The sequence below is a fragment of the Anthonomus grandis genome, chromosome 1 (genome assembly GCF_022605725.1).
Source record: "Anthonomus grandis grandis chromosome 1, icAntGran1.3, whole genome shotgun sequence".
Lineage (NCBI taxonomy): Eukaryota > Metazoa > Arthropoda > Insecta > Coleoptera > Curculionidae > Anthonomus > Anthonomus grandis.
In genome coordinates this window covers 52,885,085-52,901,647 of record NC_065546.1, presented here as the reverse complement: position 1 = coordinate 52,901,647, position 16,563 = coordinate 52,885,085, and the positions used below count along the sequence as shown (strand labels likewise).

At 27.5% G+C, this 16,563-nt stretch overlaps 2 protein-coding genes across 9 annotated transcripts in view; both read right to left on the bottom strand.

Moving 5' to 3' along the window:
- The window catches only part of LOC126733620 (disks large 1 tumor suppressor protein), an 825,690-nt gene that overhangs the window by 253,668 nt on the left and 555,459 nt on the right, over window positions 1–16,563 (bottom strand). The window lies entirely within an intron of this gene.
- Window positions 2,213–15,761, bottom strand: LOC126733756 (uncharacterized). Its single transcript, XM_050437152.1, has 5 exons — window positions 15,544–15,761; window positions 7,986–8,278; window positions 3,972–4,203; window positions 2,988–3,132; window positions 2,213–2,392 (listed from the first exon to the last, which is right to left on the bottom strand). Exons 1-5 carry the CDS (start codon window positions 15,614–15,616, stop codon window positions 2,233–2,235), a joined length of 903 nt encoding a protein of 300 aa, XP_050293109.1. The 5' UTR covers window positions 15,617–15,761; the 3' UTR covers window positions 2,213–2,232.

Below are 16,563 nucleotides of genomic sequence, written 5' to 3'. Positions count from 1 at the left end.
AAGGAATTATTTTTAAATGGCCTCGGTAAGCAGTAGGACACAAAGGGACTAATTTTTTTTATCGCCTTTTAACGTTGGCAAATTTTACTGCGTTGCACGACAATTTTAAATTTTCTGGAAAATAATGCTAAGATATTTATATCATGCAATGAATGATACAAGATTTTAAAACAGCACTTTTCTGAATGAAACAAATATGTAAAGCGGAAGAATTCATTCGAAAAATTATAATAATGTGGAAATATTATGTTATTCTTTTATTTATGCTTTAGAATTTTTTTTTGGATAATTCTTAATAAGCTTAGTTTATCAATAAACAAAAACTTATATGCTTTTAAATTACCAACTACTCTTTTTAAAATACTTTTTATTTAATCACTTCTTCTAGCTTGTAAATGAAATTTTTAAATTTACAAGTTAGAACAGAAGTTAAGAGAAGTTTAAAGTTTTAGATTTTAAAAACTTAATGTTATCCGACTCGAAAAATAATTGGCTTCTTGTGATTAAAAATTATTTCTCATTTTCTCTTTAAATTATAATGCTAAAATGTAATTAGGAAGTTGTAGAAGTGCATGATTTTCAAAGTATTACCTTACAAAAAAAATAACAGAAATATGTGTATAATAATAAATATGTAAAATCTGTATTGTTGTGACGAATTCATAATGAGTTACTTATTATATTGGGTATTACGTCACTTATAGTAAAAATCAATTTATAAATATTTATCTCACACGCTCAACAATTGAAAAGAAGAAGAAAATAGACTTATTCACGTATTTAAAAGAAATATGAACTTAAATCTGTAACGATACCGTTCGATATACTTAATAACCACAGAATAGACTGGAATGCTTCGTCAATTTTAGCAAAGGAACCAATTTCAAAATTACGTAAGCTAAAGGAAAGTGCATTTATAATGTTAAATGAAGATAAATGCTTAGCTACTTGTTCGGTTGATTTTCATAATACATGGATTCCTTTGCTAAAGAGAAAAGTAGATCAGGGTATTCTCAAAATTAATTAATGATTTAAAATATTTGATATTCATGTATTTTCTATGATTAATTTACATTAAGATCACACCCCTTTAATTTTAAAAAAGTAACCTTTGAAATTTTTGTTATCTTTCAAAATAGTTTGTCAAACTATTAATAAACCGTCAAATCATATAAAAAAGTATATAAAGTATTTTCGAATTAGGAAGAAATTTTGATGAGACTGCATTGCTGAAAATTTGAAAGATAAGTATATTTTATTTTTAATTTAATTTAATTTTACTTTAATTACCTTGATAACGGTAGTAGATATAACTACCGAAACGTTGGTTTAAATTAGGTATTTTTAAAAAAAGTAGGTCTTCTTGTTTTTTTTTATCGTTTTTTAATTGTAATATTCATAACAAAGTTAGGTAGGATATTGAAAAGAAGAAACGAGCTCAGAGATTAATAGATTGAACCTCAGCTCCTAGGTATATACAAAATCTATTATACCTCAAGTAAATTATTGTATTTAAAACTTATTGAACTTAAATTAAATTAAGTATATCGAACGGTATCGTTACAGATTTAAGTTCATATTTCTTTTAAATACGTGAATAAGTCTATTTTCTTCTTCTTTTCAATTGTTGAGCGTGTGAGATAAAAATTTCTAAATTGATTTTTACTATAAGTGACGTAATACCCAATATAATAAGTAATTCATAATAAATATGTAGATAAATTACTTTTCAATACATTGAAACTAACTATTACCTATGCAAACATAAAAATAACTGTAATGCTATAAATTAAAAAAAATCCTTAAAACGGAATTAAGGTACTGTGGCAGTGGCAAGAAAATAAATATGCATTTTCTTTAATAAATCAATCATTATTAATTAATAAAATTAACCATTTTAAATCTCCCGAAGATCATAACATGAGCTTTGGTTAGTGGGGTTTTGTGATATGACCACTTTGTCAAAAATGTACTCGAAAAAGAAATTATATTATATTATATCAAATAAAATATTATTATATTTTTATTATTATTCGGCTTTATATTTTAATATAATTTAAAGTTATAATTTTCGAACAACGGAAATAAAATTTAATGAAAACAAATATTTTATTCGGTGCCTAAATAAATATATTGAATAAGGAAAAATCAATGTAGCAATATTACAATGCGGATAATACTAAATAAATATTGGGAAAAAAATTCACTGTTATCAATATTAGTTTTATTGAATTACGGCAAAACCATTGATTCTATACTTTCTGCTACATAACTAGGTTTATATTCATTTGGATAGTTCCACTCTTTATAATCTTCTTTAGTAGTATTCCCGGTGAGGACAAGAAATGTCTGGAATCCACAGTTGCTACCAAAGCTTATGTCGGTCATTACACTGAAAAGTTACAATATTTATTTACTACTTTATTATATAAGACATATTTTTAAAAGTCAGAATTTTTTTATTTTGTTTTTACTGGGCAATTGTTTATTAACTTGTGAACTAGATGGAACAAGTTAGGGCATTAATCTTTTTCTAACAAACCTCCTTCAGCCATCTTTTCATTAAGCGGAAATTTTTTAATAAAACATGGTATTTAAATAGATGCTCAAAGTTTTAGAGTGCTTGAATACTATGTGGTCTTAGTTGCCATTTGAACATCATAGGACTTAATTTTGTGGCATTAATTGTTGCAACGAGTTATTGATAAAGAGAGGTCTTTGTATATTTATAATAAGAGACTAAAATATACTAGCTTGAAATGCTATTGCAAATACGTAATCATATTTACAAACCAAAATTTCTAGTACGAATACTGTCAATGTAATATAACTATAAACAAGAAAAAGGAATATGTAGAGATGGAAACCTGGATTATAACTTTTTATATGTGCTTATTAAAACATATAGAAAGATAATCATATTAATAATATATAAGTATAATATTAATGTAGAAAATATAATATACTCGTATATATTTCAAACTTACTTATCTCCAAAGAACATTACTCTAGAGGGATCAGTGATCTTAAATGCTGGTTTCAAAGCGTCCAACAGTGCAGTAGCAGGCTTTCCTAAAGTTAAACTTTTTGTATTGCTGTGTCTTTCAATTACGTCCATATAGTATTTTGGACCTAGATTCAGAGAAATACTTTTCTTAAAGCAATTTTATGCTTAAAATTAATGGTGACTAATAAACTATCTTAAAAACATTCTGTTCAATTTTTACAGGTTGCAGTAGCATCATAACATTTTAAAATTTGAGAGCACTGTTACAGATTGTGAATGCATGAGTATAAGTTTGATGTTTTAGTTTTTCCAATATTTAACATTTCTTTTTATTTAATATTAATATTGAAGTTTTTTCTTCTTTATATGGGCTACAAATATTAAAACTACGTATTGTTAAAAACAGTGCCAACTTTAATTTGTGATATACTAAGCATAAAACCGAGCATTAAACCACCAAAAAATTAAATTTATGGTTTCTCAAAACACTTTCCCTTCAGATTATCTACACGTTAACAATACTATAGTTCATAGAATGAAGTTCCTGAAACTGAAATTCTCAAGTGAAGTTTATAGGCAGTTTAATATCAGCAGTTCTTGTAATAAGGTTGAAATCCTATAAAAAAATATTAATTATTTTATATTTAAGGAAATTTCAGTCTCAACTCAGATTATACATTATTTTTTAATAATATTCATGTCAATGACATAATAACATATCGCATATTGGAATAATAACTATTATTCCAATACATTCCAACAAATGAGAAATATTTATATTTATAACCTGCTATAAACAAAATATTTAAAAGTTTACACTTGTTTTAAAGGGGATACTAATTTTACATTTATAGCGAAAACGTAAATAGGGTAACTAATTACGCACTGTAATATTATTACTATACTAAATAATACTATGTTAATAAAACAAATTAAATAAAAATAAATATTCAATAATACAAACCTATAAGTATAAAATTATTTCCAATTGGAGCAGAATCATCCAATATACTATTAAGGAGTAGCACGTCTTTAAAATGCCTAAGAATGGTGCATGCTATTTGAGTGTTCACATGTGAGAATCTAAAATCCATATCTACTAAAACAGCACCAACATTTTTACAAATTTCAATAGTTTTTTCTGAAATGTCCTTAAACGCTTTAATGCTTTCCTCAATAGGCATTGTTGTAATATCCTAAAGAGTACAAAAATATTAAAACAAAAAAAAATATTTTTAATATTTTAAATTAGTCTTTATTTGCTTTACTGTAATTATTATATTATTCTCTATTATTGCTAGCAAATAAAGAGTAATTCAAATTAGGTTTCCATATTATAAAACATGACCAAATGACGTATTAAAATTATACATATATTATGAAAGCAGCAATAAAAAATGCATTTCGTGCTTTACGTAAATTAGTTTGTGCACAAACATTCCATCTTCAGACAGCGGAATTGGGAATTTGGTTAAGCAGTTCTAGCAAAAAAACAAGTATTAAGATATGCAAAAGTAACAAGGACTTAATCCATTTTATAGTAGATAGAAATAAAAATTCAATTCATTCAAGACTAGAATTTAAACCTAGTAAATAAGAGCGCTGTGTATTTACCAGATAAAAAGGTTCAGAAAAAAAGCAAAACCAAGTATGTCAATTTAGATTTAGAATTAATAAATTTTTAGATTTAAGTAAGTCATTTGCAGTACCTTACAACTTTAAAGTAACAATTTTATAGATACTAAAAATGGACTCTTTTCAGCCTTGGGGCTTTCCTTGTATTATTGATTTAATAATAATAATAATAATAATAGTAATAAAAACGTGTATTCATCCTCAAGAAAATATCAGTACATCTGTCAGCGAAAATAGGCACATGGATTAAAAGGCAAATTTCAGCTTAAATACAAAGTTGTATGGGCTTAACACAATATTAGAACAAAGCAGTTGTAAGCCTTTTCCTTGTATTATTTCGAAACGCATTTATAGATGGCGAGAGGTCCAGTATATGTTTATTCAAACAATTTGCAATATTATAGGAAAAGCTGCGTTTTAAAATTTCTTTGCGATGCTGTGGAATCTCCAGAGGATTTTGATGTCTTATATTGACTCGACTAGTAACAGCCCTGCACTTAATTCTATCTATTAGGTAGGGAGGACATTTATTTTTTAAGATTCTATAGCAAAACACAGTATAATTTAATTCTCTTCTTTGAGACATATTCAGCCAGTGCAAGTCCTTCAATTTGTATAATACTTCATGTGGTCTTCGTATTCCAAATATGTATCAAGACAAGGACCATGAACAGTATCACAAAAATTTAGATGTGAAAGAATCAGGGAATCGCAGAGCATCTTTCTTGTTTCTATATTTAACACATATCTTTGGAAATAAAGGGATTTAAGCATGGAATAACTTTTTTGTTACATGGTGAGAAAATTTCAAGTCAATATCCATGTATACATGAAGATTCCTAATCATGTTTTAAAATGAAATTGGTTCATTATTGATGTACAACTGAATGCGATTAAGAAGGTTTTGCCCTAAAGCAATGCCTTAAGGATCGCTTATACAGCAATTTTAGATCTTCATTTAAACAATGTTTGGCATACTCAGGATTAGAAGGATCAAAGGAAAAAATTATCTGAGTGTCGTCAGCGTAAATATGATGTTATGAATATTTGAGACAAGTTAACACGTATAAATAGAATAAAGAAGGGGGCCCAAAATACTTCTCTGTGGTACGCCAGATGAAAGACTCCCATCCTCTGAATATTTGCCATCCAAACAAACCCTCTGTTTCCTATCAGTGACAAAGTTTTTAATGAGATCCACTACCTTAGTAGAAAATCCTACAAAACCAAGAATTGACAACAAGATTTCATGATTAAGCATGTCGAAAGCCTTGTTGTAATCGAACATAATCAACACCGTCGACAAGGCAAGACTTAAGGCTTAACTTTTAAAGACGTTAATAAAAATGTACTTTGTGTGCCGATGACAGCACGCCTCTGTATAGAGCCAATTAACAGACTGTCTGGGGTTATCAGCATTCAGAGTAGTGTTGAGAAGTGGTTTAACGCACCAAACTTCTTGTGAATACTGGCAAAACAAATAATATTGTATTTTCGCTAAAAGATAAGGTAGATATGAGCTAGAATAAAGCTGTAACTTTTTGGGATAGCAACCTGTATATGGCAGCGAGACATACATATTCGGAAGATAGCTAAAAGATCGCTGAAAACGCGTACTTTAAGCTTTACCTTCAAATCTGGTACTATTAACCTGTAACTCAAGCAAGTCGGGCATTTAAAATTCAGGGAAGGCTATTAGTATCTTGGTATCATCTAGTATTATATTTGTGAACGCTTGATTGAATATAATTATAGCTTTAAATAATAATATTAAGAATAATTATAATATGTTTTTATTTTTATTTAAAAAAGCAAACTAGGAAACTAATAAGAAATATCTGCTGTTCAATTTAAATGCTCTTTTACATAACCACCATAGTTATATCTAAATATAAATAACCTAATACATAAATAACTGGTTAAGAGAATTCTCAGAGATAAGGTAACGCGTAAGGTGAACTTCAAAAATAATGTTTGGTCGTCTTTTTTTCGATAACTGTTGACTTTAGGTATAGGACATGATGCATGAAACATACGTAGAATTCCACGCGAAATTCAAGGAAGAAATAAAAAAAAGGTGCTTTCATTCGAAAATATGAAGTTGATGGTCGTAATTTATTTTTGAGCAACCCTGTATATACAAACCTTACGTACAAAAATGCGCAACTTGAAATAAAAATCGACGGGTCCGAGCCTTTTTTTTCCGAACACACCTCTGAATTTTAAATGAATTTAGACATAACTTTTGGGATGCACTGTATATAAAAAGACTTGTCCTGACTGATAATCAACGTACAGCCCAAACGGTAAAACCTAGAAATATGAATTTTGGGGACAACATTCCTATAGTTATGTAGGCGTCTACTAAGAAGGGATTTTTTGAAATTCAATCGGGAAGGGCTTGAAACCACCCCTTATGTATCATAGCATCAATACTATGTACTTTTTTAAAAAACGGTGGAACAGGTCATTTTTATTTTAATTTTTTACCTTCTTCCCATTTTTTCGTTTTTTTTTTAACTAGCTGCCCTCTCAGATTTTAACATTTTTTTTATCCTTAAATTCATTGCTTTTCGGAAAAAAAACTGCAAAAACTCTAATTTAATGTCATTTTAATGAAAACAACAGATTCTCGAAAATTCTGCCACCCTGAAGGGGTGAAATGAGGTGAAAACCTCTTCTACGAAAATTCTTTCATTTTAAACTTATAGCGTTGAAAATTCATATTTTTACATATTAGAAGAAGGCAAAACAAAAAATATTATTTACAAAAAAGGCCTTCAGTAGAACTTTTCTTTTATTTTCAAATTCCACGCAAACAGCGCCGCGGGCATTCAGTTAGTCTCTCAATAAATATTAAAAATATGTCAAAAAAGTTTTTAAAATGAAAATATATACGTTTTTAAAATGCTATAGTATATAAATATACTTAAGAACCTCTCAGTGTTCCTGAAGGCTCCTCTGGATGTCGCGGATCAGTCCTTCCTTATCTGTTTCCACCTTTTGCGCACCATACATGTGACTTTTTAATTTGTTTCTTTTTCTTTATGAATTCAATTTTTTTTACCAGCCTTTCATTCTGTTAAGTTTCTAAGTTTATTAAATGTTAAGTATTAGTAGTAGTAGGGTTGTATCACTTCTGGAATATTTAATGCTAGGTATCAACGGTTTTAAAAATCGCTATACCATCCCCTTTGTCTAAAGAAAACTTATGTGATTCTTCTGCAATTAGCTTTTAGTCAAAATTATTTTTATTTTTATAGGCAAATAAAATATTTTGAATTTGAATAGAATAGTTACTTAATATAAATACCATAGTTTTTATTTTTTTCTGCTAACATACCTCTAATTGGATGATTTTATATCCAGATTCTCGTAATAACTTTTTTGTTGTATGGTTACTTATAACAAATATGTCTTTCTGAAAATTTATCTTTTGCAGGTAAGCTACTATAGCATCATGGGGTGTAAATATTTCATCATTAGTTGCCTCAAATAGGCTGAGCCTATTTCTTTGATCATCCGCACTAAAAGACGTTGCATTGGTGACAAATCCAATTTGCTTATTTCGTCGCCGTAGGTCCTTAATAAACGATATGGCACCTGGGATAGGATTTGGTCCTAGCTTTAACACACCTAAAATTTCAAAAAAAATTTGTTTGTTAGAGAAAAAGTCATGTGGGGTTTAGAACCATCTTTATTTTAATCCTATTTGATTTTTTTCGATATTTGTACAGATGGTTGATTATTATTCTTGGTTGGCTGTTTTCCTAAATATTAGTTGAAGAAAAACTAGTTGTATGCAAGGAAAAATGATTAAAGAAATTATTTCTGGTTGGAATTAAGACTAACTAAGAAATTCATAAGTAAAATAAATAATATTTCATTCATTCATAGTTTTTTTAATATTAAATATTTCAAATTAGGCTCTGTCATATTGAGAATATTTAATTCGATTAAGAGTACCATGACCGAAACGACGAAAAATTTGGTTTCGAAAGCAAATAGAAAATCTTCCAAAATTAAACTAAAGAAAACATCATAAAAGGATTATAATGAAGTAAAAGCCTACTGAAAACTTAAACTGCAATTGTGAAAAAAAATAGTTTCTCTTGGACAGGTGTAGATTCCACTGCATAAAAGTGAATCAACCGATGATTTAAACTATTTTAGACTCGTGTCCTTAATTTCGCATATTTATAAGATAATTGAGAAAATTATAAAATACCAATTAGTTTTTCGGTTTTCCAACCAACTTTTTAAAACAGACATTTTTAAAAATCAATTCGATTTTTACAAACAAAAAAAATGTACAAAAGATGCCATTCTTAGGCTTACAAAAAAACATCAATCTATTCGCATTTTCGTAAATTTATTGAAAGGTTTTTATACATCAATCAGTAGTGATATTTTATTCAAAAACTTTAAAATTTTCGGAATCAGATGATTTGCAAAAAACTAATCGAGACCTTTTATCTAATATAAACCAAAACTGTTGTAATGTAAACAAATTTCAAAAACGATAATCGTAGAACCACTTCTGCAACAAAAGCTAGTACTAGGTCCCCTTTATTTATAGTGGCTTAAATAGCTTTTTAGAAAAAAAAAAACAATTATTGAATTGAATACTTTACAAACATCATATAACAGTAATTATACAAAAAGTTACTATAGACTAGTTAAGATATATCATATATTATAGTTTTTATCGAATTATGATTCGTTTTAATACTGATCAAGCACCTAGATGTGAAACATCTGTATATGCGGTATCAAATCATGTTACTTACTTTTACATATAAACTAATAATATTTTCTATTATAAATATTATCACAAAGATAAGAAAGATTAAGAGACTAAGCAAGTTAGAGAGAAATATAATTAAAAATTTATGCATACATACATATATATTAAAAAATTCAAAATACAACCAACCTTGACACTATCTGTGATCTAATGCTCAGACGAAAAACTTTTCAAATTGGTGAGCGCTTTCAGAGATTACAGATTACACTCCTACACAAATATTAATAATACAACACAAATAATAATTTTTTTCATGGAAGTGCAACCTCTACAAGCACCCGGCAACAAGTTATATAATTTAGGTCCAAAGTAATTTATGTATCTTAGATTAAGATTATTAGTACTTAGTGGTAGTTTAATTTGCTTATTGCATCTAGTTCTTGTATCATAATTATGATTAACAAAAGACTTTGAATTAGGTCGAATATGTAAGAACAGATTGTGAGAGTGTAAATTGATCGAATGTTAAAAATATCTTTATTAAATAATAAATGCATAGGGTAAAAATTATCTTTTTTAAAAATAATTTTTAAAATATATTTCTGTATTATATTTAATTTGTACAGGCAGTTATTATAAAGTCCTCCCCACACCAATATACCATATCTTATAATTGATTCCACAAATGCTTTATACATTATCTTAGTATTTAGAAATTCCGTCAATAAGTAAAATTTATGAATTAGTTTTTGAATTTTGTTGGAAACATAATCAATGTGTGGTTGCCATTTCAGAAACTTATCAATTACAACTCCAAGGTATTTTGTACATAATGTTTCTTCAATACAGTGATTATCTACTAAAATAGAACTATAATGTGGTCTATTCGCATTAGTAAGTGAAAACACTTGGGATATTATTGAGGTTAACCATTTGTAGTCGCCCTGATAAATAACTTGAAAACAACTCTAAAGCAGTACCCCGAATTCCATATCTTTCAAGAACATTAAGAAGTATATTATGAGGCACAGTATCAGAGGCCTTTGCAAGATCTAGGAATATAGCCATACATTTTCTGTTTGAATTTAAATTATTAACTACCTCAGTTATTAGTTGATGCATGGCATCTTCTGTACTGCAGCCCTCAAGAAATCCATATTGACTTGAGGATAAAACATTATTTATTCTTAAGAAATTCATTAGTCTAATCTTTATAAATTTTTCACAGAGTTTCGCAAAACTACTTATAAGGCTGATAGGCCTGTAATTATTAATGGATGTTTTGAAACCTGATTTATGAATGGGTGTTTTTACCGATGTTTTAAATTCGAGGGGTATTAAACCAGTTTCTAATATAAGGTTTAGTATATGTAATAGTGGATTAATTATTTCTAAATGTGTTTGTTTAATAATATCAGCTTGAATACCATCATAACCTGGTGAACTATTATTTTTTAATGTTGAGATACACTTTATTAATTGATTTTTTGTTATGGGGTTAAAATAAATTGATTTTGTTATCAGGGCATCCAATTCCTGTTCATGTTGTGGTGGCGGAATTGCTGTTTCCATTTCTACTCCAACATTGATGTAATAGCTATTACAATAATTTGATGCTTCAAGTAGACTATTCAAATTTTCTCCATATTTATTTTTTATATTAATAAAACCATCGTTTTTGTTTTTAACGTTTTTGTATGTGGCATCTTTGATTATTTGGTACAACTTTCTCATATTACCCTTGTTATTTTCATTTTTTTTTCCTATAATATTCATTTTTCTGTTTATGTATGAGTTTGTTTAATTTATTTCTATAGTCTCTATATTCTTTATTTAATTGGGTATCAAATCTTTTCAATAATTTTTTCTTCATTCGGTCTCTAGTCTTAATTGATATGATAATACCGTTACTAATCCAATCTTTTATTTTTTTATGTTTTTTGTACTTTATATTGGAGGTTTGTGAAGCGTTTATTAATAATTGTTGGTAACTTTTTAAGAAAATTGTTGTTGCAATCTGAGTCATGATTATTCATCACGACTGACCAATCAAAATCTCGTAGTAGTCGTCTAAACTTAGGAATATCCAATGTAGTTTTAATGTCATTGTAAGAATTTATTAAATTATATTGCTTTTCTTCTATACGACTAGCGAGAAACATTATTGGGCTATGATCTGTTATATCTGCTTCAATTACATATGAATTTAGTTGTAAATTATTAGAATTTATTTTTTGATTGATAAACAAGTAATCTAGGCGAGTTTTTAAAAGAAGTCTTGTGACTGAGTTAATATATGACTTGAAGCCTAATGAGTTCATCATAGAAAGATAATTAACAACATGATTATCATTTCGTTCTCAAATATTTAGATTGTCGTCTCCAACAAAAATTTCGATATTAGAAAAAGTTATTGTCTTAGAGTATGTAAATAAATCACTCATAAAATCTGTTTTTGAAATGAGTGGAGGCTTGTATATTGCCTTTAATCCAAAAGTTGTGCCATTTACTTCAAAATTCATTCTACTTAGAGTTGCCTCTGAGTTAGTCAACTGAGTGAAAGAAAAGTCACTATTCAAATTATTTTTTACTAGTATAACAACACCATCATTTTTATTATACTTAGCATTATTATATGAAACTCTCTAGTCTGGTATATTAAAATTGTTTATCGAATCAATTTTAAAGGTTTCAGAAAGCACAATAATATCAATAAAATGTAATTTATAAGTTTCTAAGTAAGTAATTAAGTTATCAATGTTCCTATTTAGGCTTCTTATATTAAAATGAATTAAGCTAACATCAACTAACTATAACCTCAATAACTAACTTCTTATCCTTTAAAATTTCTAACCTTTCTTGATCCATCATTCCACCTAGAGTCCCATTTTCTTTATTTATTTCTTCCCATATATCATGCTGAGCGTTAAATACCATTTATTATAAATTGATAATCAACCTTGTTTTTTAATCGCTCCATATGGTATTTTACAGATGGACATTCTTGGTTGAGAGCTCTATGATTTGTGTTAAGGTGGAGTTTATATTTCTCATTGGCCGCTTGGCAGTTTATACATAACTTTCTTAGCTGATCACACGCATTGGTACCATGATCTCCCGCACAGTTACCACATATTTCATTCTTTATACATTTTCGGCTCTTATGATGAAAACCCTGACAATTAAAACATCGCAAAATTGTTAAATCTTCATGAACTGGTAGACGTTTCCATCCTATGTATATTTTCTCATTATTTAACATTTTATTGAAGAGACTCCCTGAGCATTCAGCATATATAACTTTGCTTTGTTTATTTTTAAAATATTTAATATACGTTACTTTTATGTAGTCCTGTGTGTTTATCCATTTATTCTGTTTACGAATTTTACCTTCTATATGTTCAAATGAGTCTTCGCCCGTATACCCAACAATTTTTATTTTAGGCGAAATTTTTCTTGGTACCTCTATTTCAAAGTTTTCTTTAAGTTTAGTTTCAGCTTCCTTCTTGAATAGATTTATGTCATGTTCTGTATCACATTTAACTATAATTTTTCCATTTTTTCTTTAATATTTCTAATTCCAAGATTCAAGTTTGCAGGGTTTATTGATGATTGAAGTTCCATTCTGGTTTTTTGTAAACTTTGTGCTACTTTGGGTTTAATAACAATTGTAGGCAAGTTTGAGGTATTGTTTACTTTATCCTTTTGGCGGTGTACAATTGTTGCATATGATTCATTCTTAGATGACTTTATTTCACATTTAATGTCTTCTATATCCTTCTTCATTTCTTCCATTAACTATCCATTATATTATTAGTTATTATAGTGATACTCGGCTTTTGGTTATAACAATGACATGTCTGTCGACTATCGCCGATCTCCTCAATATATTAAATATTAAGTTACGTCTTGCGTGTTTCGAACCTAAAAATGCCTATCCCCAGGGGCTTTAAAAGGAAGTTATATGGTAGAAAATAAATATCTGAGTTGTGATAGGTTTATATAACTGTGAATTTTATTTAAATAGCAGTTTAAACATGTTTTGGCCCAGCTAAAAGATAGAAAATTATATGGAAAATAAGCAGAGTGAGAGTTGATAAGCAGAGATAAAAGTATAAAAAAAATATTAGTCCCGCATTAAAATAAAATTTGTCGTTGTCTTATATTATCTAGAGGGTTAAATTGAATTATGATTTTTGTGGATTACCTTTTAATTATCTAAGCTAGGAATATGTTACTTATTTGCCAATAGACATCTTTTAAATCAAGCATAGTAAAAAACTCTTTACGTATTAATTTAACTACAATATCATCATATCATGATGGTATTAAAAATTGTTTACGTTGTTCGCTTTATTTTTTCGGGTCAAGGCCAAGGTTTAATTTTGATTTTACTTCAACGCAATCAACTTTAAAATAATTACAAATCAAACAAAATAATTGAGAAAAAAAAAATTAAAAAAATATAAGTCCAGCATTAAAATAAAATTTGTCCTTAGCTAAAGGGTTAAATTTGAATTGAGTACAATCATATAATACGTAAAAATTTTCGTTTGATTTAATTTATTTAATTATCTAAGCCAGAAATACGTCAGTAGTAGTTACAAATCAAACAAAATAATTGACTAGGTAAGATCCATTTAAATACCGTAGACAAAGCTGGCAAAATATGTACTTATTGTATTAGTTATAAACGTTATAAACTCATTGTTATTATAACAGATTAGTGTTTCATTTCGTTTGGTGGGAACATTTTGTTGAAATAACCTAAAAAAGTTAATTATTATATTTAGGATTTGAGATAAGCAGTGGAGATCAGATATATTCTTTTGGATTTTTTACATTCTTTTTATATTTTTAAAATCTACAGCTAATTCATAAAATAAAGGTCTACTTTTAATTGGTTTTTATTTCTAAAAAGTTTCCTTTTTGGTGATTTAAATTTCAATTTATGACACTAATTATATGAAGAAAATTATTTTCTCATATAGGCAGTTAGATACCTATGTTCCGCTGGGTTAAGAGCTTCTTGTAAACCTCTCTTTATATCTCAAAAAATTCTAACTCTTTTTTCTCTTTTTATCTTAGAAACAGCTACTCTTATTCATAAATGTCCTAAACCTCCCTCTAACACTCCCTAAATTAGTTTTATTATCCAGGGCATATTATAGCCTTGACGATTTTTTTAATGATACCTTTTGACCTGTGCTCTGACATCATTTTAGTGTTTTTAGTTTTGTTTCCTAATAAATATTTTAATTTACTTGCTCTAAATTCTGTTTTAGTGACAGATTTACTTATTTTTTAATCAAATTTATCAAAAAGATGTTTTTTTTTAAATTTTTTCAATCTGTTTTGTTATAACTAATTTTGTAAATTTTATGGTAAAATGTTTTAGATGTTATGTTTGTTTCAAATTTGAAATTTAAAGTGAATTTAGAATTTTTTAGTTTTTAGGATGCTTGTACACAAGATTTTATTTTGTCTTACGTAATATAGCACATTTTCTTTTTTTTTTTTTTTTTCTATTATCATGATAGAATGAGTTACAGATATATGCATTTAACGTTTTCAACATTTTCAAATTATTCGATTCTAAGATATTTATATAAGCACCAACTAAATAAAAAAGAGTTGAAAATACTCGTAGATTATATCGTTTGGAATATTGTTCGATTTAGGGATCAATAAGAGCCTATTAAAATTTGCCGACATTTCAAAAAAAAATAATAAAAATGAACATTTATGCAGAAAGCTTTTTTTAGGTACGTAATATTAGACAATACAAGGATATATACAATACTTCCAAAATATAATTTATCATTTATATATAATGCAAATAAATTTTGCGAAACGTCAACGTCGGCAAATTTAAGTAGGCTTGGACTTTTATATTATTGATCCCCAAACCCAATAATATTCCAAATGATATAATCTTATTTGGATCATTAAATTCATAGTCTACCTATTAAAATAGGTTGAGAATCTGAGGTAGATTTGATGAAGAGAAAATATACTCTGTATTCTTTATAGCCATCTTGGAGTTCTTATTTGAGACCCCATATTTATCGTATAAATAAATTTGTATTCGCATTTTACACTATCAGGTAAGTAATGTTCAATTTTCTAAACTGTTAATAAAAAAGTTACTTACCATCAACATCAAAGAGAAATATATCCGTAGAATCAAATATTTTTTTAACATCAACGGGCTCAACAAACTTCATTTCAATTATTGCAGTATTTATAGCTATTTATTGATGTGAGCGAGTAGCTATTTAAAATCGTTCAATAGGTACACGTATTTTTTGATATTTTATGTAGTAAAAATTCTCATATACTAATGTTTCAGTTTTAAATATGTTGTAATAATAAATTTGTTTAAACGAAGCTTTATATTTTTCGTTATCTTCAACGTTAAGTACTTAGTAATTATGATAATTCAGCGTTATTTAACAACAATTAAATGCAGTAAAATTTAATTTATTTAGTTATTAACTGCACATTATAATAATAATAAAAATAATTTGAAATGACATATGCATTCCTTAATATTACGCTTTTTATATTATACGGGATATTACGTAAATAAGGAAAAAAGGAATAAGAATACTTGGATGTGAAGATGCCCTAAGAAGATACTTAAGGGATTACTAACACAAGCAAATAACTTATGTGATCAATTGTAGTAAGTAATAAAAAAAAAAGAAAATTCGCACCAAGCAAGCATAATGTAACTGTATCAACATTGATCCCAATGCATGTAACTAATGTATGTACTAAAGAAATATTTTTTTGAAATACCTTAAATATCGCTTCACTTTTTTTTCCATACACATCTCAATGAGTTATAGCATATATCGGCAAGTAGCATCGTTAAGTCTTCTGCTTCACTTTATCATATACTTATATTTATGAAATAAAAATAATATTTGTGAAATACATTTTTAACAAATTGTCGTCTAAATGGGCACGTTTTTTGGAAAAAATGTGCAAATACATATTTTCTTCGAAATTCGAAAATATGACCCTTTTTATACCCATATTACTTTTTATTAACCTCTTAGTTCCAGTTTCAAAGATTTCCCTTTTTCTTTTTTGTACTTTGACATTTCTAATAATTTTGTGAGTGCCTTTTAGGAATTTTAATTCCCTATTACTACTGCTAATATTA